The sequence below is a fragment of the Notolepis coatsorum genome (assembly GCF_963971535.1).
Source record: "Notolepis coatsorum genome assembly, chromosome: 1".
Lineage (NCBI taxonomy): Eukaryota > Metazoa > Chordata > Actinopteri > Aulopiformes > Paralepididae > Notolepis > Notolepis coatsorum.
The window spans coordinates 169,453,153-169,478,202 of NC_140165.1; the positions used below are offsets into that span (position 1 = coordinate 169,453,153).

The following is a 25,050-nucleotide window of genomic DNA, read 5'->3' on the forward strand; positions in this document are numbered from 1 at the left end:
AAACCACTGCACATGTGCACCGTGACTCGTGACTGGAGTCTAGTTCTGCCAGCACACATAGCCTACTGTGTACAGACGGTTTCAAACTGTATTTTAAATTAGAAAGCAAACAAAATAAATGGATAAAAAAATAAATAAAAAAGAGAAAAATAAATCTCAATTTGGTCAGTATTGTCATTTGGACAAGCAAAGCCATTACTTTAAGTTGCAGGCAAGAAAGACAAGTCTGTCCACTGTCTCTGGTTTAAAAAAGAAAAAAAAAAAAGAAAAAAAAAAAGATTTTTCGATTTTTTTTAAATTTCGATATTCGATATAGATTATTAAAATATATCGCGATATTTATCGTTATCGTTATATCGCCAAGCCCTATTCCTAATACCATTATTTATTGTTAACTTTTGTCAGACACAGCCACAATGTACAAAGGGATAGCACTAGAACTAGCAAACGCTTCCACACAACTCATACAATGCAAGGGGCATTGAGAACATAATAACTAACATTCTCACATAGCAAGTGAGAAAATTAAGAACAACTGTATTTCAGCAAATGTACTTAATTCTCTCTCTATCTCTCTCTCTCTCTCACACAGCAAGCAATTGTCCGTCATTCTCTCACACACACACACACACACACACACACACACACACACACACACACACACACACACACACACACACACACACACACACACACACACACACACACACACACACACACACACACACATTGTTACAAAAACTTAATTTCCTGCATTCTGGTGCAGGAATCTTTTAATTGTTACCCTTTAAATGCCAGTGTTTGTGATGGCATCACAAATTATTGTTAAAAAAAACACAAAAAGTTAAATATTTTCAATATATCAAATGCAAAGTAAATTTTTCTGGGGGGGATTATTACAGGCTAGGCATGTGTCAATGATTAGCAGCAACACAGATTTTGATGGATTTTTTGTAATGTTAGATTTAACACCAACTCTTTTCAGAAAAGTGGGATTCATTTTTTATCTGACATTACAAAAAAATCTAAAAATAAATGGTTATGATCAGGGCTGAAGTTGAATTAAAGATTTATGACTGTTTAGTAGGGTTGGGCACCGAAAACCAGTTCTAATTAGGAACCGGTTCCTAACTTCCGGTTCTGGAACCGGAAGTAACATACCTGCATTTCGATTCTTAAAAAAATTACTTTGTTAATTAATACCCTAGTTACAGTACAGCAACCAAATTAAACTGTATCAAGTCAACTGAAAATGTGAATAGTATGAAAAAAATGTAAATTTTTCAAAAAAAAATAAAAATCTCCTGCGAAATAAGCTGTGACCTGCACCTCAATGAATCGGAATCGAGAATCGTTCAGAACAGGAATCGATATGGAGAATCGGAATCGGAACCGGAATCGTTCAAATCCAAACGATGCCCAACCCTACTGTTTAGACTGCATTACTCTCTGTCACAGTGATCTCCTGGTTGTTCCCACAGTTTGAGAACCACTGGTCTAGGGGCGTTTCATATGAGCCTGGATCCCAGCCGAACATCCTCCATCTTTGATCACGTTACCGAATGTAGATTTCAGCCTGGAATAATGGGATTTATGATCAGCCAATGGACATATCGATCTACCAGATTCCGATGAATAATGACGAAATGCTGCCGGCGATCACATGGCCTGACGGTAGGATACTATTCACCCAAATTACAGCCGGATTGGACATTGTTGTAACACGCAAGCGATCGATCAGTTGAATGTGGCTACTTGAACGCACACTGTATTGCTAATCAATAATATTAATCGGCGTCCCCCGCCGCCCCCATTTCATCCATAGATGCTCTGTAATAGTCCGGATGCTAAGCAGTTTGTTTTATTTCATTCGTATATATACAACAGAAATGGCGTTTGATATAACGTGACTAGCCTTTAGCCTCATATCTAGCTTCCCAGAAAAAAGACGAGACGAAAACTGCGATAAAGCTTATATTCACGACGCTATAAAATGACAACCAACCGATGGATTTTTATTTTCTTTAAGCCATTATGAAGGCACGGTTTATGCACTCAAGTGACAATGAGAATGGACAGATAGCAATACTATAAAGTATATATATAGCTGTTAGAAAGTACATCGGTTTGTTGACAAACCCTGGTCGTCCAGAACCATATTACACTGTAAACCGTGGTCGCCAATGTGTTAAAATGGGGTGTTCCAAAGCATCTCTGACAATGGCCAGAGAATAAGGTGCAGACATGTTCTCACATAATATGGAAATACTCTGCTTAGTTTAGACGAGGGGCCGTAACCATAAAATGTATATGCTTGTTTTACACATGTATAGTTTTAGAGCCACCCGGTGGGTTAATAGCACAGCTGCATAGATAGGGTTTCTCTTTACACACCACAGATGCCTCAGCAAATGAACATATTCCCAAGTTGTTGGTGGTTGCATGAAAGATGTACTGTTGTCAATATTTCAATGTGCAGAATGGGTACAATACAGTACGGCTCAATACACACAATTGTTAAGGGAATGCAGACCAGAGAAAGACGTTTGTCTTGTTTACATCAGGGTCCCCCATTTTCAATTCATAGTAACATTTATGACATACACAACATACATGACATCATGCCATTTATAGCATAGGGACATACATGACATACAGGTATATAGTACTGTTACATTTGTGACATATACGATATGCAAATATACAGTACTGTTACCCATAGATCCTAACAGAGAATATATACATATGATGGGGAGGAGACTGTACATTAGGAGGGGGTGGGTGGGTGGGAGAAAAAATATACATACGGTGGGGAGAGAATACATATGGTGGGGAGGAGACTGTCTATTAGGAGGGGGGGGGGGGGGTTGGACATTTACGTGGCCAGTTTCGAATTGCAGCCTCCCGTAGGTGCTCTTTAAGAGCGGTTTTGAATGTGGGTAGGGATTCACATCTTTTTACAGCTGTGGGTAGGGCGTTCCACATTGTTGTGGCATAATTGCGAAATATGTTTAGTCCCTTGTTTGTGCCGAATCTGGGTTGCACAAGATTTGTGGAACTCCCTCTGGTGTGGCCGTGGTATTCACTGACCTTTGGGAAGTATTTCGACAAATCGACATGTACATGGGTACCTGTGTGGTGTAGTGTATCTTGTAGACCAGGCCCATTGCAAGTTGCTGTACTCTGTCGTCTACTCTAAGCCATCCTAGGTAGTCAAAGTGGGCAGGGGTGAGGTGGGTTCTAGGAGTAAGGTCAAGTAGTAGTCTGACCAGTTTGTTTTGTGATGTTTGTAATCTTGTTTTTGGCGCCTTTGAGGTGCTTTGGTACCATGAGGTACAAGCATAGTCGTAGTACCCTTGAATGAGTGCTCCTGCCAGAGTCTTCAGGGTATTCTTGTTTACCAGAGAGGAGATCCGGTACAAGAATCTAGTTTGTTGGTTGGATGCCATTGGATGCCATTTTGTCACAGGAAAGATTTACCTCTAAGATGGAATCCAGGTATGTAATTTCATCTTTCCTTGTGACAATATTGTCACCCACTGTAACTGAAAAGCCGTCGGTCTTGCTGAGTTTGTTATTTGAAGAGAATGGATTCTGTTTTACCCAGGTGTAATGATAGTTTGTTATCAGCGAGCCAGGTGCAGATTCTACCGAGTTTTTTTCAACCTGTAACTTGTTCTTGTCAGAGACCAGCAGGGCTGAGTCGTCCGCGAACAAGAACAAGTTGCAGTCACAAGCTGACGACATGTCATTTGCATAAATTAGGAACAGTAGCGGTCCTAGTATGCTTCCTTGTGGAACACCACAGCTCACTGTGAGGGGAGAAGGAATCAGTAACATGCATTCTGACTGGTCTGAATAATTCGGAACGACATTAACATATCATATTCGGAACACATTAACATAATACTAGTCAATGAACACTACGCAAAGCGGGCGACATGTTCTTGGCACAATTTGGAAATGCACAAACCGCTGTTTTTATCTTTTAGATAACGCTAAACTAGCTGTGCAACAAACTTTTCACGGTAACGCTAGTAACGGTTATAGGACGTTAGCTCTCCATGCTCCACAGCTTCCAATTGTTGTCTTCCTGCAACAACTCACGCCTTGCAGGATTTCAGGCAGAGATTTTTGTGTCAGTGGCAAAAACATTTAAAGAAAAAGATAAATATAGCACCCTCAAAAACGATTCAAGTTCAGTTGATAACTCATGCCCCTCCCTAATCGGGAGATGTTATTCAAGCGAGTATTGAGGCTGCTACTTACTGATGTCCTCGTCACGATAGATGACGGAGTGGAAGGGCACATTCTTTTCTTGGAGGTACCTCTCCGAGGGTTCTACGTAGTATGTGCCCTGATGAGTCAGGATGAAGCCCTCAAAGCGCCCGTCCACCACTGAACCATGGGTCATGGTGCCCTCTTCACCTGAAGCACAGAGAAGATACTAGTCACATTACAGTCAATTATAGTCAAACATGTGATACTACACGGACTACTGCACTATTAATACTGCACAGACTCTGGTTACTACAGTTTGGACCATGTATACCATCATCACTATTACTACTGGGCTGACCTTCAAAGCTTTTTTTGGCCGCCGAAGCTTCGGCCGAGGCCGAGATTCGATTTTAATTCGAAGCTTCGAGATAAAAAAATATATATATATTTTATTATACTTTTTTTTTTATCTTATGTTGTGGGACTTGTACAGCACTTGTCAACTTTGTTGTTTTTAAATGTGCTCTATAAATAAAGTGGATTGGATTAATTAATTAAATTAATAATGAGTCGGGAGCTGCGCTGCCTGGGCAGCTGCTCTCCGTTACACAGCCAACAACATTACATTACATAATTATGTTGCAACCTTTGTCTATAAAGCAAACAATTATATAAATATTTATATGTAGTTAATAGAGACAAAGGCAGAATTCGACTTAATTTTTTATTAAGACATGTTTTTATATGGGTCGGGACACTATAAAAAAGACTAGAGAATTGTCAGTGCTGTAAAGTTTAAACCTTTTAAAATCTTAGACAAACTAAACACTTTGCTTTCATGAAATATTGTAAGCCGTCATTTGAGGCTTTATAAAAGCAGCACAATGAACACAAATATGTCAGTGCCGAGTCCGACCTCATCTTAAATAACAAACAGCATTGCTTGTTGTAGTTAACAAAGAGAGGCAGAGTAGATTTTGCAAAAAAAAAAATATATATATATTTTTTTTAATATATTCAAAATCTTTTTCCCCATTCGAATCCCATGCCCATCGAAAGAAGCTTCGAAGCTTCGAAGTATTTAAGACAGCCTTAACTGTCACTAGTGATAAATCTAAGGGCAGAATGATATACAGAGTCCAAAGGCTTTAGAGTGGAAGTAGCAGCATGTCTATAAACTATCTCCATAATCCAAAACAGGCAGAAAAAAGCCAACCTTCTGTAGCAGTTTACGTGCAAGGTTGTCTAATCCAGTGTTTCTCAACTGGTGGGTCGCGACCCAAAAGTGGGTCGCGGGGCCATTTTGAGTGGGTCGCGGATGTGTGTGTTAAAAAAAAAAAAAAAAAAAAAACGTTTTTTTTTTTTTTTTACTTTTTTTTTTCACTACCTATCTTTGTGAAAGTGGCTTCTCAGCTCTGGTCCAGCTGAAGACAAAGCGGAGGAACAGATTGGACATTGAGCATGACCTCAGAGTTGCTTTGTCTACAATCACCCCAGACTTTGAGACTCTTGTCAGGAGCAAACATCATCCCCAGTTATCCCATTAGTCCCCTGCATGTTAAGCTAAGAATTCTGCTAAGAAGGATATATTATTTATTATTATTATTATTATTTTATTTCATTGTGTTTTTAGCCCTTAGTTGCACTTTTGTTGCAATCCCAGTTATCCCATTAGTTCCCCCAAACTTAGGTCTGTTATGTTAAGCTAAGAAGTCTGCTAAGAAGCATAATTATTTATTATTATTATTTAATTTCATTGGGTTTTTAGCCCTAGTTGCACTTTTGTTGCAACCCCAGTTATCCCATTAGTTCCCCCAAACTTAGGTCTGTTATGTTAAGCTAAGAAATCTGCTAAGAAGCATATTATTTATTATTATTTTATTTCATTGGGTTTTTAGCCCTAGTTGCACTTTTATTGCAATCCCAGTTATCCCATTAGTTCCCCCAAACTTAGGTCTGTTATGTTAAGCTAAGAAATCTGCTAAGAAGCATATTATTTATTATTATTTTATTTCATTGGGTTTTAGCCCTAGTTGCACTTTTGTTGCAAACTCAGTTATCCCATTAGTTCCCCCAAATTTAGGTCTGTTATGTTAAGCTAAGAAATCTGCTAAGAAGCATATATTATGTATTATTCTTTTATTTCATTGGGTTTTTAGCAATAGTTGCACTTTTGTTGCACTTTTTTGTGTTTATTTCATATTTTGAAAGATTGCGTATTACTGCAAATTTTTTTTTTTTTACATTTGGTTCAAAATTTTGGGTCGCGACTTAATGACGAAGGAAAATGTTGGGTCCCGAGGCTAGACCAGTTGAGAACCACTGGTCTAATCCATTTAAATGTAAATTTCTCATCAAGCCAGATGCCAAGATATTCATATTATTTAAAGGGGAACTATCTTATAAATGGCCCTTTTCAGTGTTTAGCATTGTTTCCTAGCTATGTGGACTTATATTAATATGATCTATGTCTCTAATTCTCATATTGGCGCATTCTTCCAATTCTCCTCTCACAATATTCACCCTCACTGAACTGAGTCATCTGAAAATGTGATGATTTGTGATGTCAGAAAGACACCGCTGCATGATAATCATCATGTGGGCGCAGCGGTTTACCATTGTGGTTGGAGCCCAGGCTCAAAACGGCTTAAGATCTTGAGGTAGAAAAATGCAGTTTTTGAAGACTTGATTAGAAATACAAAACAATGAATTAAAAAAAATATATAATTACAGAGGTGTTCCATAAACTCACAGGAATTGTGTAAAAGTGCCCAAATAGTGAAAGAAATAGTAAAATAGTTCCCCTTTAACTCTCTCAATAATAGACCCATTCACAGTGTATGCAAATCATCACAAACAGTACCTTTGGCTCTAGAGAACAGCATGAACTTTATTTTGTTTGCATTGAGTAACCAGTTTAAGATGAACAAGAGCATCCTGCAAAGTATTAAATGAGAGTTGTAATTTTTCAAAGGCTAGTTGTACAGTGTCAGCAACACAATAGACAATAGTGTAATCCGCATAGAGATGAGCCTGATAACCCCTCAAAGAAGAGACCATAGTATTAACCATTTGGTTGCCGAAAACGTAGAACTACGTTTCTGTTGCCCGATCGTTGAGTGCCGGAAACGTAGATTTTTTTTTTTTTATCCACTTTTTCTCCCATTTTCTATATTTTTCTCCCATCCCAATTTCGTATCATCCAATTCAACCCTCCCCTGTCACGGACGCTGTTTCTTGCCTCCCACAAGCCGGCTGCAATGTGGACTAAGTCATACATAGCACAAGTCCCCTCCGATACTTGAGGTAACAGCAGTCGCATCTTTTCACCTGCGCAGCTCGATCTCTGTGTCGAGGAGTAACGCGTGGGAGGCTCACGCTGCCCCCGACACTTCCTGATTCTACTGCGCAGGCGCACCAACCGACCTGTAGGAGTCGCTGTCCACAACGCCCGATCCCCACCCATCAGTTTCCCACCCCCTAATACGGCCAATGTGTATTAGTACGGACGACCAGCTAAACTGAAAGCAAATGTGGAGCGCTGGGCTCGAACAGGCAAGCCCAGCGTCTCCAGATTTCGTGGCGAGCGCCTTGCCCACTACGCCACGTAGCCGCCCTCCGGAAACGTAGATCTACGTTTTTCTCACAGTATTTATTTTATTCGCTATTGCCATTCATAATTCAGCGGGGCACCTTGTGCATGCTGTACTGAATGTGTCTGAGCTGGCAGACGGTCTTATACCGCCCTCTGACGCCTTCGGCCATTATTGCACCCCATTAGAAACGGGTTTGTTTATTTTCTCTACCGAGCTGCGGCGTGGGGGCGGGTCCTAAACACTCCGGCAAAACACACGCTTGTAGGGATGGTTTGGACTACTGACCCCGCCCGCCCGTTGAAGTGCAATGCCCAACAACGTCGGAGACAGGATCGCTGGGGATAACTGGAATGGCGATGAGATAATTGGATTATTTTATTTGCATTATATCAGAGACCAGGTATGGTCACTATATATGAAAGCTTGCGTTGATCTAATATTTATTTCTACGTCGATTTAAGCTATCTGTGTTTTATGTGTATAGCTGTTTGCCGTTGGGTTGCAGGAGGGGGGGGGGGGGGGGGGGGGCGCGCCGGTCTAAACCACATTGCATGTGTGCACGAGGAAGGATAATAATAATGATCCAGCGTTGATTTCAGGAAGATCCGATAATCAGGCGAAAAATGGCGTGTTTATTGAATTACACAAAAACGCTGTTTTCATGTCTTTTCCCTGGAATTACTCAGGAGTAACCAAACTATATTCATATTCAAAACGGTATAAAACGGAAATGTACGGATGAAAAAAATCTCGTTTTTTTGCACGTTGACCAGAAGCAACTCTGAGACTCGACGGCGTTATTAGACCCATATACTATAAAATATAGGTTTAGAATATTAGTGTCAACTTGCGAAGCATTAGTGAATGGATAGTGGATAGTACAAAAACAGAATCAGAATTCAAATATTTAAAATTTTACGCATTTTATGAGCAAACTAAATTTGTTAGATTGGACATTTGATTAATTATATCAAGCAGAGAACGGAGCAATTTAACAACCCTCGACACCGGGCTGTTTCTCCCCTCTCCTTTACTAGAGACAAAAAGTAGCCTGGTGTAACCCAAGCGCCCCCTACTGGTCGAGTATTGTTAATTTGGCAACTACCCGGCTACTGTGCAGCAAGGGCAGCGCTCTACTGTGCTCCATCTGTAACACATTCACCCGGTGCATTGAAAGCATGCTGTAAGAATTATTATTCAATAGGGCTGACCTTCGATTTTTTTTTTTGGAATTCGAAGCTTCGGGGCCGAGATTCGATTTTTATTCGAAGCTTCGACATTAAAAAAAAAAAATATATATATATATATATATATATATATATATATATATATATATATATATATATATTTTTTTTTTTTTATGTTGTGAGACTTGTACAGCACTTTGTTCAACTTTGTCAGTGCTGTAAAGTTTAAACTTTTTTTAACTTTGACCAGTCAGCTGGTTCTTTTAGCGTTTATCGCTTTTTCTGGTCAAGCATGACCGACAGAAACAGGTTGAATGGGGTATAGATCGGGGGAAAGACACTCTGAGAAAATACGGCGAGTCCGGGAGTCGAACTCGTGTACCCCAGATCCGTGACGCGCACGGTTGTCCCCGACGCCGAAATAGCGTCCGAGGTACGCGGTGAGCTACTGGAGCTCCCCTAAGTTTAAACCTTTTTAAATCTTAGACAAACGAAACACTTTGCTTTCATGAAATATTGTAAGCCATCATCTGAGACTTTATAAAAGCAGCACAATGACCACAAATCTGTCAGTGCCGAGTCCGACCTCATCTTAAATAACAAACAGCATTGCTTGTTGTAATTAACACAATCGTGGCCACTGGGATGAGTCTAATAAATCTCTAGAGGACCAGCAAATGTAAACAGATGTGGGGCTGTTTGTAGAGCTAAATCTATACTTTATAGTATTGCTATCTGTCCATTCTCATTGTCAATTGAGTCCATAAACCGTCCCTTCAAAATGGCTTAAAGAAAAAAACAATTCATCAATACGTTCTCATTTTATAGCGCTGTGAATATAAGCGTTATACGGCATTTGGTCTAGTATATTTCCTGGAAGGCTAGATAAAGGGCTAATAGCTACTAACGTTATATCCAATGGCATTTCCGTTATACAGATGCTACAGTTAAAACTCAAACTGCATATGATCGGCACGATCCTCAAGCATGTATGCATGAAAGGGGGGGGGGGGGGGGGCGGGGGACGTCGTTTCTTATTATTGATTACCAATAACCGTGTTCGTCTAAGTAGCCACATGGGCCGATCGCCTGGATGGCTATCAAAACAATGCCCGATCGGGTAGTACTTTACGTGAAAAATATCTTACCATGAGCCGGTTGGATCCCCCCGAGCATTTCCCCGTTATTGATCGCCATCTGGTAGATCGATATGTCCATTGGCTGATGATAAATCCCCTTATTGCATAGTGAAATCCGCAATCCAAAACGTATCCCATGCAACAGACAATAGCTATCGCTTCAGATGAGTAGAAAACTACATTAGAGATCCAAAAAAAAAAGACAACTTCTGCCACAGTCTATTATCGCGATAGCGCCCCTAAGAGGATCTGGCCGGTATTGCACTTTGGCGAATTCAAAGAGTAGGGTACATCTGCAGTGCAGCTCGGCGACCTTGAATAGGTTATTAAAATGGAATAAAAGCCAAAACAACTTGCCACGGATATATCCGTCCTTCTGTCCACAACGGGTGGAATCGAAACACGGAGATATCCGTGCTTCGTCCCCAATGAAGAGAGGCAGAGTTGATTTTGCACAAAAAATATATATATATATTTTTTTATAATCAAATTTTATTTTCATATTCGAATCCCATGCCCATCGAACGAAGCTTCGAAGCTTCGAAGTATTTAAGACAGCAAAATCGACCCCCACAAAAATTTAACACATCCCCCATTCTGGCAGGAATGGATCTTTTAAAAATATTTTGATGGTTCATGATCAGCCTAAGGTTTGAGAATGGCTCCTTTTTAAATCATACCAACACAGCTTTCTGGCAAGGCTCACTGCTACTGTACACAACCAACATGCTTTGCACTCAAGACAACAGCATTCAGAAATATTATGGTAGGGAAGGATGGGGAAGGGGGGCCTGGATGGCTTAAAGAAATCAGTCAGGGAGGAATCGAACGTAGGGGACCGACTATGGTGCCACACATGGGTCTATGATATTGGCGTATGAATAAAGCACAACTTCGACATCCTTGGCAGCTACTGTAGAATTATCTGATTTCCAAAGATTGGGATTATCTAATCCCAAAATTAATACTGCCAGTGAAACATAAATTAGGGAGGCAGTTTCAGGCTGGAAAACAAAGAACTTTTAAAGAACCGGTACAATGAAAATCATAAACTAAAACTACTCAAAAGGTTGTTACTCAAAAAACGAAACAAAAAGTTATTATAGTAGCTAATTGTGATTAGTTTACTTGAATCATGAGGTTGTCACGTAAAATGGATGTTTTCCTGGTAACCATCATGACCGGCAGACACATGGATCCACTGATGACTACTGGACTTACCAAAGATGTCTCCAGAGTAAATGTGAGAGGTGTCAACGGGCGTCTCCTCCCCTGATACCTCCACGACGAGATCTGGGGAAAATAGGGTGGTGTCCCTCTTCATTCGCAGATTAAAATGCCTGTAAGAGAACATGAAGCAACATATTACTAAAACAATGGGACGACATTCAGTATTTATAACACTCTCCCTTGTGGCATAGTCGATGCAGTAGCAATGTAGCAGCTATGAAAAGAAAACGATGAGGGCATGTAATATCACATCCAACTAATTTACCTATCTCAAGCCACAAACAATTTTCTTGAAGACTTAATTTCTTCTCATTATTAACCTTTGCACCGGTAAAGTGTAAAGATCTTTAGGGATACGACATAGGAACAAAGTGTGATATCTTCCTGAGAATTCATCACAATACGACTGCTGGTGTTTGGCTTCCTCACATACCCTGACTGGAATGGGAATGCCCTCGTTAACTGACAACAGTTACAGCCATTTAACATCAGACGTCCTGCGGGTTTGACCTTGTCGGCAACACGGAGCAGATCTCGTTCCCCCGGCCCTCTCACTGGGTAACAAATGGCAGCAGCAATCAATACAGGCATCTCTGCTCACAGTCACCTCATTAACTTTCCTCCTCAGCAACACGGCGGGTTAAGCTGGCAAGGCTCCCTGCTACACAACCAACATGTAGGCAAGACAACAGCTGGATGGCTTCAGAACAGGGCCGGACTGGGGAAATAATTCATACCGGGAGATATAGCGCGAAATATAGCCCCAATCAGGCCACTTTTTAAGCGGGGGGTCCCCCACCAGGACATTTTTTGTTACAAAGACTTAATTTCCTGCATTCTGGTGAATTTTAGTGCATGTGAATCACAAACTAATGAGCCAACAATTGCTTAGTACAATGTACTGTTATGGACCTCAAATAAAATTGTTGTGGCACTAGCAATGCTACTCTCTCCACCTTCAAAAAGAAAAAAGCAAGAGCACAACATATTTTTCTATTTACTATTATAATACAGTTAACCACTCTCTCCTGTAAGGGCCTTTCTTTTTCTTTGTTTTATCCCTCTCTCCTCCACCCTTTCTCTTTCTTCCACTGTCCATCTTGACATCAACGTTAATTGACTTTCGCTCTACTGTATCTCTCCCGAGTCCCTCACTACCTGGCTCACTGCATGTTATTCTGCATCTGAGTGCCGTCTGCCATTCCATTCGCCACCTCCGCTGTCAATTAGTTGTATCGCCTGGTCCCGCCTCCACCAATCACAAGCGGCAGCACGGCTCCATTGTGTGTGTGTGAGATCCACGTGAGGGAAAGAGAGTCAGATAGTTCTCAACTCTGTCGCAGACAGTGAAATCCTGGTTGTTCCCCACCCACCTAGGTTATCTAACTATCGCGCCGCGCCGCCGCCACAACTAGAAACAATGGCCTGGCAAAAAAAAAAATATATATATATATATATATATATAATAAAAAAAAATATATATTTTTTTTTTATAATTTTATTTTTTTATCTGTGCAGGCCAGGCCACCGGGAAAACTCCCGGTGCTCCCGATGGCCAGTCCGGGCCTGCTTCAGAATATCAGTCAGGGAGGAATCTAACATAGGGGACTATGGTGCCACAGGGGGCTATGATATTAGAGTATGAATAAAGCACAACTTTAATAATAGCTTCATTTTATATAGCGCCTTTCAAAAGACCCAAGGTCGCTTTACATAGGGGGGGGAATAACAAAGTAACAAACATAGTGGACAGACACAACATATACATATAAAGTGAGAAATTAGGGGTTAAAGGCCAAGTTGAAGAGGTGGGTTTTGAGCAGTTTTTTGAATGAGTCCAGAGTTGGGGCGATGCGGAGTTCTGCGGGGAGGGAGTTCCAGAGGGTGGGAGCTGCCACACTGAAAGCTCTGTCCCCAAAGGTCCGCAGTCTGGTTCGGGGGATGGAGAGCTGACCACCATGAACAACTTTGACTTGTTTGTTACTGTAGGATTATCTAATTGCTTAGATTAGATTAGATTAAAATGTATTGTCATTATACAGCACATACATGTACAGTACAACGAAAATAAGTTTGACATCCACCCAGAGTGCAAACATAACAGTAGTGCCAAAGTAATATACAATGTACAGGTGATTAAACTGGGTCTAAAATATATCGTCGTCAAAACTAGAATTTTTATTTGACACAAAAATATTTTCAAACCAAGATGAATTTCCCTATTGTGATTGAAGAGCAAACCTAACTTTCACCAATCTTCACTTACATTTTCTATATATATATATATATATATATATATATATATATATATAGAGAGAGAAAAGGTTACTCTTGATCAAACAAAGATGAATGTCCCTATTGGGATTAATAGTGCAATAACTTGCTTTTCCCCCAAACTTAAAACAAATAAAAGGTGCCTCTTGATCATCAAACAAGAATGAATTTTCCTATTGGGATTAATAAAGTGCAAATCTAACTTTCACCAAACATCACTTTTTGTAAAATAAAAGGTGACTCTTGACATTTTTTTTATCGATTTTCATTTTATTTTATTTTTTATCGTCCTAAATCATGAATTCGAATTAATCGATTAAATCGATTAATTGCCCAGCCCTATGTACAGTGATACAGGTATAAAGACACTATGGTAGTAGTCATACTGGCCGGCAGCGTAACTAGTAAGAGTAGGTAAGGGAAGGCAGTTTCAGACTGGAAAACAAAGAAATGCCATTCAGGATGCCTACCATAAATCAATAGAAAGTTTGACAGATAAATGGAGGTAGGTGGAGTGAAAGGGGACAGGTTGAAAACAGACTTCATAATGTTTATAATAAAGTGGGGAAGGTAACACTGGATCTTAATAGCATCCCTGCATAGAGGGGACAGCATGTGGGCATTAGGGATTCTCTACACAGGGATTAGGGATTAGTTAGCGACGACTGCTGTCCCTGTTGTCCACCATCAGCCTCGCTATTCCTTCCAGGTGTCAGGCATTTTGTTCTCTTGCATTCATTTAGGGGATTCTATGTAATAGTTTTCTTTTGTGTTAAAGGTCAAAGGTTCGTCTGTGTCACAGGGAACCACAGCCGCATCCCATTTTAGGAAATTACAGAGGAGGAAGTACAGGTTTCGAAAGCTGAACGGGCAAGAAGCAGAGCTGGTGGAACAGCCTGGGGCTGATGAGTCTACACATGGTAACAAGATGCAACGTGTGAGGCATTTCTGGAGTTGTTGTTCACCTTTGACTGAACTATAGGCTAGCCACTGTAACCTGCTTTCAGTCATGGTGCTAAGCTAGCTAGGCAAGCATGCAAACGGATCTCTCACTATAGGGAGGTGTAGTCTGACGTCACTGGTTGTTCCACCCGTATAGGGATTTATCATTGGGAAAATGGATTATCGGCTATTGTAACAATTCTGCCACATGAACATTGGCAAGCTTTCCATTTTTGCACAAAATGAGTTCCCTTCTACCACTAACATGGTTGTTTAAGCATTTTTGGTTGAAACAAAGGTAGTTATAAGGTTTTTAATTTGTCATAAAAAAAGAACTACAATTACCAGTAGGCAGCCTGTTGTTCAGTACGCATCGCTATTGGTTTGTTAGGCTGTCGCCTTATCCCCGTCACGGGTCATAGTACCAAGCTAGCTAGCTAATGTAGAATTTGCACTACAACCCATACCTCATTACACCTTACTGTAAATTGTACCTCATCCCATTTCTGCATTGTACTGTATAGTATATAGTATATTGTATTGTAACTCAGTTACTTTTCTACTCTGCATTGTACATTGTATGTATATATTGAACACCTTTGTCTACGTACTTGACTTCTATTTTATACTTACTATACTTTATACTTATCTATTTTTATCTAGCACAATCTCTGGAGCAAAACAGAAAGAAGCATTTTATATAAAAGTATTCTGTACTTCTGTATGACAACTAAATAAAGAAACTTGAAAGAAACTTGAAACTAACGTTACCCCGCTAAATGCTATTACGTAGCATTATGTCTACTGTCGTGAACCATTTTAAATCGGGGCATGTAGAGGAGTTTCGGAAACGAGTAAAATGTGTAGGTCCTCTTCTCAGACCTGTGGGGCAAAGCACTGCACGCATCATGCCGGCTAGCAAGATAGCTAGCTACACGCCACGGCATGTTGATACGATAGTAGCCCCTTTCGTGACTGTGATGCACTCGGTCACGAAAGGGGCTACCACGATAGCTAACTAACGTTAACGTTACAAGCTCAAACACCTTATAACTACTACTACTGTCGTGTCCATAAATTCCCTGTCAGAATACTTTGTTTGTGAGGACAAAGGTATACAAAGAGGAGAGAACCATTTTAAATCGGGGCATGTTAGGAGTTTCGGGAATGCAGACTAGCAAGCTAGCTAGCTACTAACGTTATAAACTATACACAATATGTACAACGACACAATGATTTACATTAGTATTTACAGTGATTTAATATGCAGCGAAATAACGTTATACGATTTAAATTATAAATACAAATATGGTAACATGGTTGTGGCTTTTACAAATAGTGGTTAGCTTTAGAGATAAATGGCTATGATCACGGAGCACTAGTGTTGGGTGAAACAGATACTAGCCACAGATTCAGGGTCAGTTATTTTCCCATTGTGCGAATTGTTAAGCTTATGGAATGTAAGGGAAATCTGATCCTAGGTCTGTGACTGACTACAGGCAGAAGGCAGGCTACGCTGCAGTAGGAGTTAGATCATTTTGTGTACTGTACTGTGTAGGGACTGTCCTGCTCCACTAGGGGCAGGCTTTTCTCATTCACTAGGCTGGGGGCGGGGCTGGCTTTTCTAATTCACACTGTACAACTCCCGAGGCTGACAGTAGTGCACAAACTCTAGGTTGGCTTTGAGAGTTGTATTATACTGTTATAAAAGTTATGCTTTTCTAATTCACAGGAGCGATCTTTTCTACCACACTGTACAACTCCCGAGGCTGACAGTAGTGCACAAACTCTACGTTGGCCCTGAGAGTTGTATTATACTGTTATAAAAGTTATGCTGTAGGTTGTGTATGTGGGAGGGGGGCGGGGGGGTATGTCGCCCACGGTCTATTTGGTTAACGTTATGTACAGTAGTTGTGTTTGATTGATTGAATTGAAAACTTTATTAACAGATTGCAGAATGGGTACAGTACAGTACATAGATGTAGCAGTACTGTCTATCTGTATGTCATATATGCCCTGATGAATTGAAAATGGGGGACCCTGATGTAAACAAGACGAAAGTCTTTCTCTGGTCTGCATCCCCTTAACAATTGTGTGTATGGGCGGCTACGTGGCGTAGTGAGCAAGGCGCTCGCCACGAAATCTGGAGACGCTGGGCTTGCCTGTTCGAGCCCCGCTCTCCACATTTGCTTTCAGTTTAGCTGGTCGTCCGTACTAATACACATTGGCCGTATTAGGGGGTGGGAAACTGATGGGTGGGGATCGGGCGTTGTGGACAGCGACTACTACAGGTTGGTTGGTGCGCCTGCGCAGTAGAATCAGGAAGTGTCGGGGGCAGCGTGAGCCTCCCACGCGTTACTCCTCGCCACTGAGAGATCGAGCTGCGCAGGTGAAAAGATGCGACTGCTGTTACCTCAAGTACCGGAGGGGACTTGTGCTATGTATGACTTAGTCCACATTGCAGCCGGCTTGTGGGAGGCAAGAAACAGCGTTCGTGACGGGGGGGGTTGAAATTGGATGATACAAAAATTGGGATGGGAGAAAATGTAGAAAATGGGAGAAAAAGTGGATAAAAAAAAACAATTGTGTGTATTGAGCTGTACTGTATTGTACCCATTCTGCAATCTGTTAATAAAGTTTTCAATAAATCAATCAAAACAGCTCAATACATACAATTGTTAAGGGGATGCAGACCAGAGAAAGACGTTTGTCTTGTTTACATCAGGGTCCCCCATTTTTAATTCATCATAAACTGTACTGTGCGGGACAGTGATGCAACAGTAGCAGGACAGTGGATCACAGTGATGTAGCAGGACAGTGGATCACAGTGATGTAGCAGGACAGTGGATCACAGTGATGTAGCAGGACAGTGATGTAGCAGGACAGTGGATCACAGTGATGTAGCAGGACAGTACATCACAGTGATGTAGCAGGACAGTACATCACAGTGATGTAGCAGGACAGTGATGTAGCAGGACAGTGGATCACAGTGATGTAGCAGGACAGTGGATCACAGTGATGTAGCAGGACAGTGGATCACAGTGATGTAGCAGGACAGTGATGTAGCAGGACAGTGGATCACAGTGATGTAGCAGGACAGTACATCACAGTGATGTAGCAGGACAGTGATGTAGCAGGACAGTGATGTAGCAGGACAGTACATCACAGTGATGTAGCAGGACAGTGATGTAGCAGGACAGTGATGTAGCAGGACAGTGCATCACAGTGATGTAGCAGTACAGTGATGTAGCAGGACAGTGATGTAGCAGGACAGTGCATCACAGTGATGTAGCAGGACAGTGATGTAGCAGGACAGTGGATCACAGTGATGTAGCAGGACAGTGCATCACAGTGATGTAGCAGGACAGTGATGTAGCAGGACAGTGGATCACAGTGATGTAGCAGGACAGTACATCACAGTGATGTAGCAGGACAGTACATCACAGTGATGTAGCAGGACAGTGATGTAGCAGGACAGTGGATCACAGTGATGTAGCAGGACAGTGGATCACAGTGATGTAGCAGGACAGTGGATCACAGTGATGTAGCAGGACAGTGGATACCAGTGATCATTTTGTGTACTGTACTGTGTAGGGACTGTCCTGCTCCACTAGGGGCAGGCTTTTCTCATTCACTAGGCTGGGGGTGGGGCTTGCTTTTCTAATTCACAGGAGCGATCTTTTCTACCACATTGTACAACTCCCGAGGCTGGTAAGTGCTAGTTAAAATGTACAACTAAGTGCTAGTTAAAATGTACAACTCCCGAGGCTGGTAAGTGCTAGTTAAAATGTACAGTAGTGCACAAACTCTACGTTGGCTTTGAGAGTTGTATTATACTGATATAAAAGTTATGCTGTAGGTTGTATGTGGGAGGGGGGCGGGGGGCTGCGTCGCCCGCGGTCTATTTGGTTAACGTTATACCTGTTACTGTGGGATGATAACAGTGGCGCACGGTCTGTTTAGTTAAAATGTACAGTAGTGCACAAACTCTACGTTGGCTTTGAGAGTTGTATTATACTGATATAAAAGTTATGCTGTAGGTTGTGTATGGGGGCGGGGGGGGTACGTCGCCCACGGTCTATTTGGTTAACGTTATGTACAGTAGTTGTGTTTGATTGATTGAATTGATTGAAAACGTTATTAACAGATTGCAGAATGGGTACAGTACAGTACATAGATGTAGCAGTACTGTCTATCTGTATGTCATGTATGTCATATATGTCCTGATGAATTGAAAATGGGGGACCCTGATGTAAACAAGACGAAAGTCTTTCTCTGGTCTGCATCCCCTTAACAATTGTGTGTATTGAGCTGTACTGTATTGTACCCATTCCGCAATCTGTTAATAAAGTTTTCAATCAATCAATCAAAACAGCTCAATACATACAATTGTTAAGGGGATGCAGACCAGAGAAAGACGTTTGTCTTGTTTACATCAGGGTCCCCCATTTTCAATTCATCATAAACAGGGGTGTAAAAAGTACCCAGAAATTATACTTTACTACTACTATTATACTAAGTACACTGTACAACTGTACAAGCAAAACTATAATTGGAATATTGACGAAACCATACTTGGTAATTTACTGTACATTGGAGGGGGTTGGGTTAGGACATTTACAGGGGCCAGTTTCGAATTGCAGTCTCCCGTAGTTGCTCTTTGAGAGTGGTTTTGAAAGTGGGTAGTGATTCACATTCCTTTACAGCAGGGATCAGCAACCTTTTTGATACGAAGGCCATTTTAAAATGTTCTTGTTAACCAGTGTGCCATATCAATGTTAAGGTTAATTATGACACCACATCACAATGTAAATATCCAACAGATCTGTAATTCTATTCCATCCATATAGGCAACGTGCATAGCAATAGTTTTAATAACCATTTTCCTCTCATAAATATATAAGAGAATGCTGCCGTCTTTATGAGATGCTTGCTTGCCATACCTGGACACATTCAGCCTTGTCTGCCTCATCCTTTAAAGTTCTCATGTTTAGTCTCAAAATGGCGTTTAACACTCAATGTTCGGCAAACAACAACAGACTGACCCTTCTCATTGGCTCTGACCATGAAATATCCCTGGTATATCAGTCAACCTACAGTACCATAAATAACAGGCTGTGCAACTGCCAATGGCTGTGAAAGAGGTAACTGCATGGGGAGGTAACTCAACATTTCCAAAAAGGTTCCTCTTACACATTTGCTAGTGTGCCATGTTGGTTTAGATAATGTGTACCAATGGTGGCACTCGTGCCTAAGGTTGCTGACCCCTGCTTTACAGCTTTGGGTAGGGCGTTCCACATCGATGTGGCATAATTGCGAACCGTGTTTAGTCCCTTGTTTGAGCCGAATCTGGGTTTAACATGATTTGTGGAGCTCCCTCTGGTGTTGTGATCGTGGTATTCACTGACCTTTGGGAAGTATTTTGACATGTACATGGGTACCTTAGTCGTATAGTGTATCTTGTTGACCAGGCCCATTGCAAGTTGCTGTACTCTGTCGTCTACTCTAAGCCATCCTAGGTTGTCAAAGTGGGCAGGGGTGAGGTGGGTTCTAGGAGTAAGGTCAAGCAGTAGTCTGACCAGTTTGTTTTGAGATCTGCCAGGTTATGACATTTATGCTTCTACCTAAAACCAGGTTATGTGAGTAGCTGGGATTGGTTCAGGTTCTGATATTGCTGTACAGGCCAAGATTTCACTGATCGCTTTAGTACTTAGAAACATAGCACTATGTTGTATCCTCTCACCAGGCTCCAATGCAATGGGGCACATTTTCACATGATGTTGCTGTCAATGACGCATTATACAAAATGGTCATCAGTAGTGGCCACAGAAATAAACCCATATTCCATAATGGGACTTGAGTATACTGAATATTTGACCATACCAAATATCTCATATAAAAGGCCTTCTAGTAGGCCAGTTGACTAACTCACATAATTAGCATCATATAGCCACAATACTAACTAACAATGCTTTACTTTTTCTCTTTCCTTGGCATGTCTCCCAAGGGGCCCGGAATCACTACTTACTGCTCTGTTTAGTCCTATCTCATTCCTCATCTCTCCTGCTCCATCCCTCATCTGCTGACTGTGGTCATCCTGTCCTGGGTGTGTTTGGTCTCCTGCTCCACTCTTCTTCAGGCTCTGTGATCCTGCACCTTTTTAGGGTGGAGGATATCGGCAGCCATTGGACGTGGTTGGCTGCCTGAATTTAGCTTAGGTCTATTGCTCTTTTTGCCCAACAAAGTAACTGCAATTTTTTTGAAGACCAGCACCATGAAAGGACATACTTTAAAGACTACAAGACAATCTGAATGTGTGCACATAACCTCACCATGCTCACTGAGAACACCTGCACAATGAGGATTACAGTTTATCACAAATGATGCGCTTGTTTATGTGTTGTGCTTGTAGTAGTAGTGTTAGCTTGTGTGCTATTTGATTGTTATTATTTACACTGTTTCTAAACAACTCCTAACTGATCAGAAAAAGATACTGGAATATGTTGTTTCTTTACACATATGTTGGATTATGTAATTGGTTTGTCTTTTTTATTGGTTTGTCATGACAAACCAATTACATAATCCAACATATGTGTAAAGAAACAACATATTCCAGTTAACGGTATATTTTTTTAATGATTCGTTACGGCGAAATCAATACTTCCATTTGTATAAATTGCATTAAAGGGGAACTATTTTACTATTTCTTTCACTATTTGGGCACTTTTACACAATTCCTGTGAGTCTATGGAACACCTCTGTAATATATATATATTTTTTATTCATTGTTTTGTATTTCTAATCAAGTCCTCAAAAACAGCATTTTTCTACCTCAAGATCTCGAGCCGTTTTGAGCCTGGGCTCCTAAACCACTGCGCCGGGTCTCGCCGCCTGAACATTAACATGCAGCGGTGTCTCTGTGACATCACATATCGCGCACATTTTCAAATGACTCAGTTCAGTTTGGGTGAATATTGTGAGAGGAGAATTGGAAGAATGCGCCAATATGAGAATTTTGAGACATAGATCATATTAATATAAGTTCACATAGCTAGGAAACAATGCTAAACACTCAAAAAGGCCATTTATAAGATAGTTCCCCTAACTCTTTCAGTGCCACTCACGAGATTTCTCTGGGTTTTTTATAGGTGGTTGCGTGCCACTCACGAGATTTCTCTGAATTTTTTTATTTATTTTTTTGCGATCTGAAAAATTATTGCATCACCCGAGCCTACCCGAGTATAGCCGAGCTGCGCCGGTGATCACTGTGGAAAAAAGCGCCCCCTGTCGTCTCCCAGATGACATAAGTGATTTTGGAATGGACTCAATGAAAATGAATGGGGAAAAAAATCCGGTACTCCACATTTTCCAGTTCACTGATCCAGCCGGGGTTACCACAGTTCATTCTGGAGCCTCAGATCCCCGCGGATCATGGAGATCTACAGTTGGATCCATACACGTATCGATTTTTTCGAATGGTGATCAGGAATTGGAATATACCAGTTGGATACCATCTGATGTCAGGTAAGGACTCTATGTTATCAGTGGTAGGATAATCGGAGTAAGTTTGATGAAGTTATAAGCTGTTTTGTGAAATGTCTTCTTTCGGTTTCACTGTAAAAGTCTGTGAGGAAATCAACGGAGCGATTATCAGTGCACGGCCGTAATGTGCTTGCGTGCACGTATAATATTGATCATCTAGCGTTTATTTGAAAACGATTCATAAAAAGGCAGACGAATATCAACGTTGTGGAATATTCCACTAAAAGACGATTTTCATAGAATGCTCCAGAATGAGCTGTTTTTTATATCAAAACGGGGGCTTTTCTAACTGCTCTGAAACGGAAACGACGCGATAAAAAAACAATCTGCCTTCACAGCACTGACTGGAAAATAGTCTTTGATAATGCGATGGGCAGATTAGACACATAGCCATAATTTAAAACATAGATTAGGCGATATTAACGTTAACATTGGCGCCGATGGTAGCATTCAAGCGGTAAAACGGAAAACCAGGCGTGGACCTTAGTATTGCTGAATGTAATTCAAGCATATATACCTTTAGGAGTTGAACATGAAGTATTATTTTAACTTTGGGTGGAATAAAGTTTTAGAAACATTTGGGATGAATACACCTTTAAAGCTATTTGTGGGAATACACATACAAAAATAAAAACGAAAGAATGGAAAAACATGCAGAACTGATCGCTAATGCTGTCACGTCCCTGATGAAGATGAACAGGAGCACTTGGATTGGCAAGGTATTGTATTGGAGCGGACCCACGACAGGATGAAGGATGACAGGATGGGTCAAGCGCAGATGACATTTCAATGGCAACCCCCCCAAAGGAATGCGTGTGTGCTGCCCATCTCACATGTGTTACAAATAAAGACTTCATAGTCCCATTTCATTCATTTATTCATTCAAACTATTTGGGGTTATAAGCTTTAAAAGGATTTGGGGAAGACACCATAACACAATTGGGTATTCGAACCTTTGAAACCATTTGGGTGGAATACACCTTTAAAATGATTCGGGAAGACACATTTGGGTATTAGAACCTTTAAAACCATTTGGGTGGAATACACCTTTAAAATGATTCAGGGAAGACACATTTGGGTATTAGAACCTTTAAGACCATTTGGGTGGAATACACCTTTAAAATGATTCGGGGAAGACACATTTGGGTATTAGAACCTTTAAAACCATTTGGGTGGAATACACCTTTAAAATGATTCGGGGAAGACACATTTTGGTATTAGAACCTTTAAAACCATTTGGGTGGAATACACCTTTAAAATTATTCGTGGAAGACACATTTGGGTATTAGAACCTTTAAAACCATTTGGGTGGAATACACCTTTAAAATGATTCGGGGAAGACACATTTGGGTATTATAACCTTTAAGACAATTTGGGTGGAATACACCTTTAAAATTATTCGGGGAAGACACATTCGGGTATTTGAACCTTTAAAACCATTTGGGTGGAATACACCTTTAAAATGATTCGGGGGAGGGGGGGCGGAGCTGAGCGATCATGGAGTAGACGTGTTTCACATGAGCTCCCTTCTACCGTGCTGAATATACGTTTCTCCCCATTAGTCTTTATTTTATTTTTATTTGTTTTTTATTTGTTTGCTAAGTCGTCGTGTTTAGTATACATTCATTGACTTTTTTCGACTTTCTACGATGACAGGGGTGGAAACCAGAGCCATGAAACCATGCGCCACAACCAGCAAGCCGTCACCGCCGGGCCTAGCCACACCGTCTCCCGCTGTCGGGGAGTTAAGCGAAGCTGTGCTCTTGGTCATGACCAAGCTACACGCAGACTCTGAGACACACATCGCTGAAGCACAGAAGAAAGTGTTGGCGGATTTCTGTGTCAGCCTCCGTCGTGAGATATCGGAAGAAATACGGCTGGCGGTAGTCCCGCTGACAGACAAGATGGAGACGATTCACGCTGCCTCATCGGCTAATGCTAACGGAATAGCCATGCTAACGACGGAGGTATCATTACAGTGTGAGAAGATGGCGGGTCTCGAATCCGCCCTGCTGGCTAGGCAGGCTGAAGTCAACAAACTACAGTCGGCAATGGAGGAGATGCAGTCCCGGGATAGACGCCACAACGTCAGGATTGTTGGAGTACCGGAGACCAGCGGTGAGGGCCGTCTCTCTGAGACCGTGCCCGAACTGCTGCAGAAGATACTAGGGACGGACGTCCTCCCTTTGCCTCCTATCTGCGAATCGGCCTACAGAGCGGGCAGGTTTTCTCCCGGCGTGAACAAAGAGCCGAGGCCCATCGTAGTCAAGCTGAACAGACTCCAGCAGAGGGAACTCATCATGCGGTCGGCTCGTACCAGAAGGGGTAATCTGAGGCTTGGCGATCACAAAGTGGCCATTTTCGAGGACTTTACACCGGAGGTTCAAGCACAGAGAGCCGAATACAAGGTGGTCCTGACTAAGCTATGGAAACTAGGCCTGAGGCCCACGTTATTCGCTCCCGCGAAATTATCTGTGTTGGAGAAGGTCGGTGGTCAGCGTTTGTTTTGGTCGTTGGCTAAAGCGAAGGAATATCTCGCGGAGACACCCGAGTCTGTTGCTTGATATCTATGGAGGGTGAGTGACTTGGCGGTTTGGGCCAATATACATTGATTAGGTCGACTATTCACAAACACTTGCTGTCATGCCCAGACATGCTAACTGTCCTCTGCCCATCCAACTAGCGGGGCTTCCCAATGACTTCTGTTACTTGCTAAAGCTGACCTCATGGTCGTACTTGTGTATCGCCTCTTTGGAAGCTAACGAGCTAGCTGAACAATGTACATAATAGGCTAACGTGCTATCCGGATTCATCACTAGCTTACGCGCTAGCCTCGGGCTAGCCAGCCAGCGGGCTTCGTCTATAGTCTGCGCTGAGACATTCGAGACCCGTTAATGGTTACGTATTTTGGTTGCTGCT

The 25,050-nt window shown here is 41.5% G+C and overlaps 1 protein-coding gene across 2 annotated transcripts in view; it reads right to left on the reverse strand.

Moving 5' to 3' along the window:
• adam10a (ADAM metallopeptidase domain 10a) overlaps nt 1-25,050 on the reverse strand; it is a 361,448-nt gene that overhangs the window by 198,144 nt on the left and 138,254 nt on the right. For both annotated transcript variants that reach the window (XM_084321679.1, XM_084321680.1), the window contains 2 exons: nt 11,365-11,483; nt 4,270-4,428 (listed from right to left, as the gene is read on the reverse strand). In XM_084321679.1, the coding sequence (XP_084177805.1) occupies nt 4,270-4,428; nt 11,365-11,483 (278 nt within the window). The remainder of the gene's footprint in view (nt 1-4,269; nt 4,429-11,364; nt 11,484-25,050) is intronic.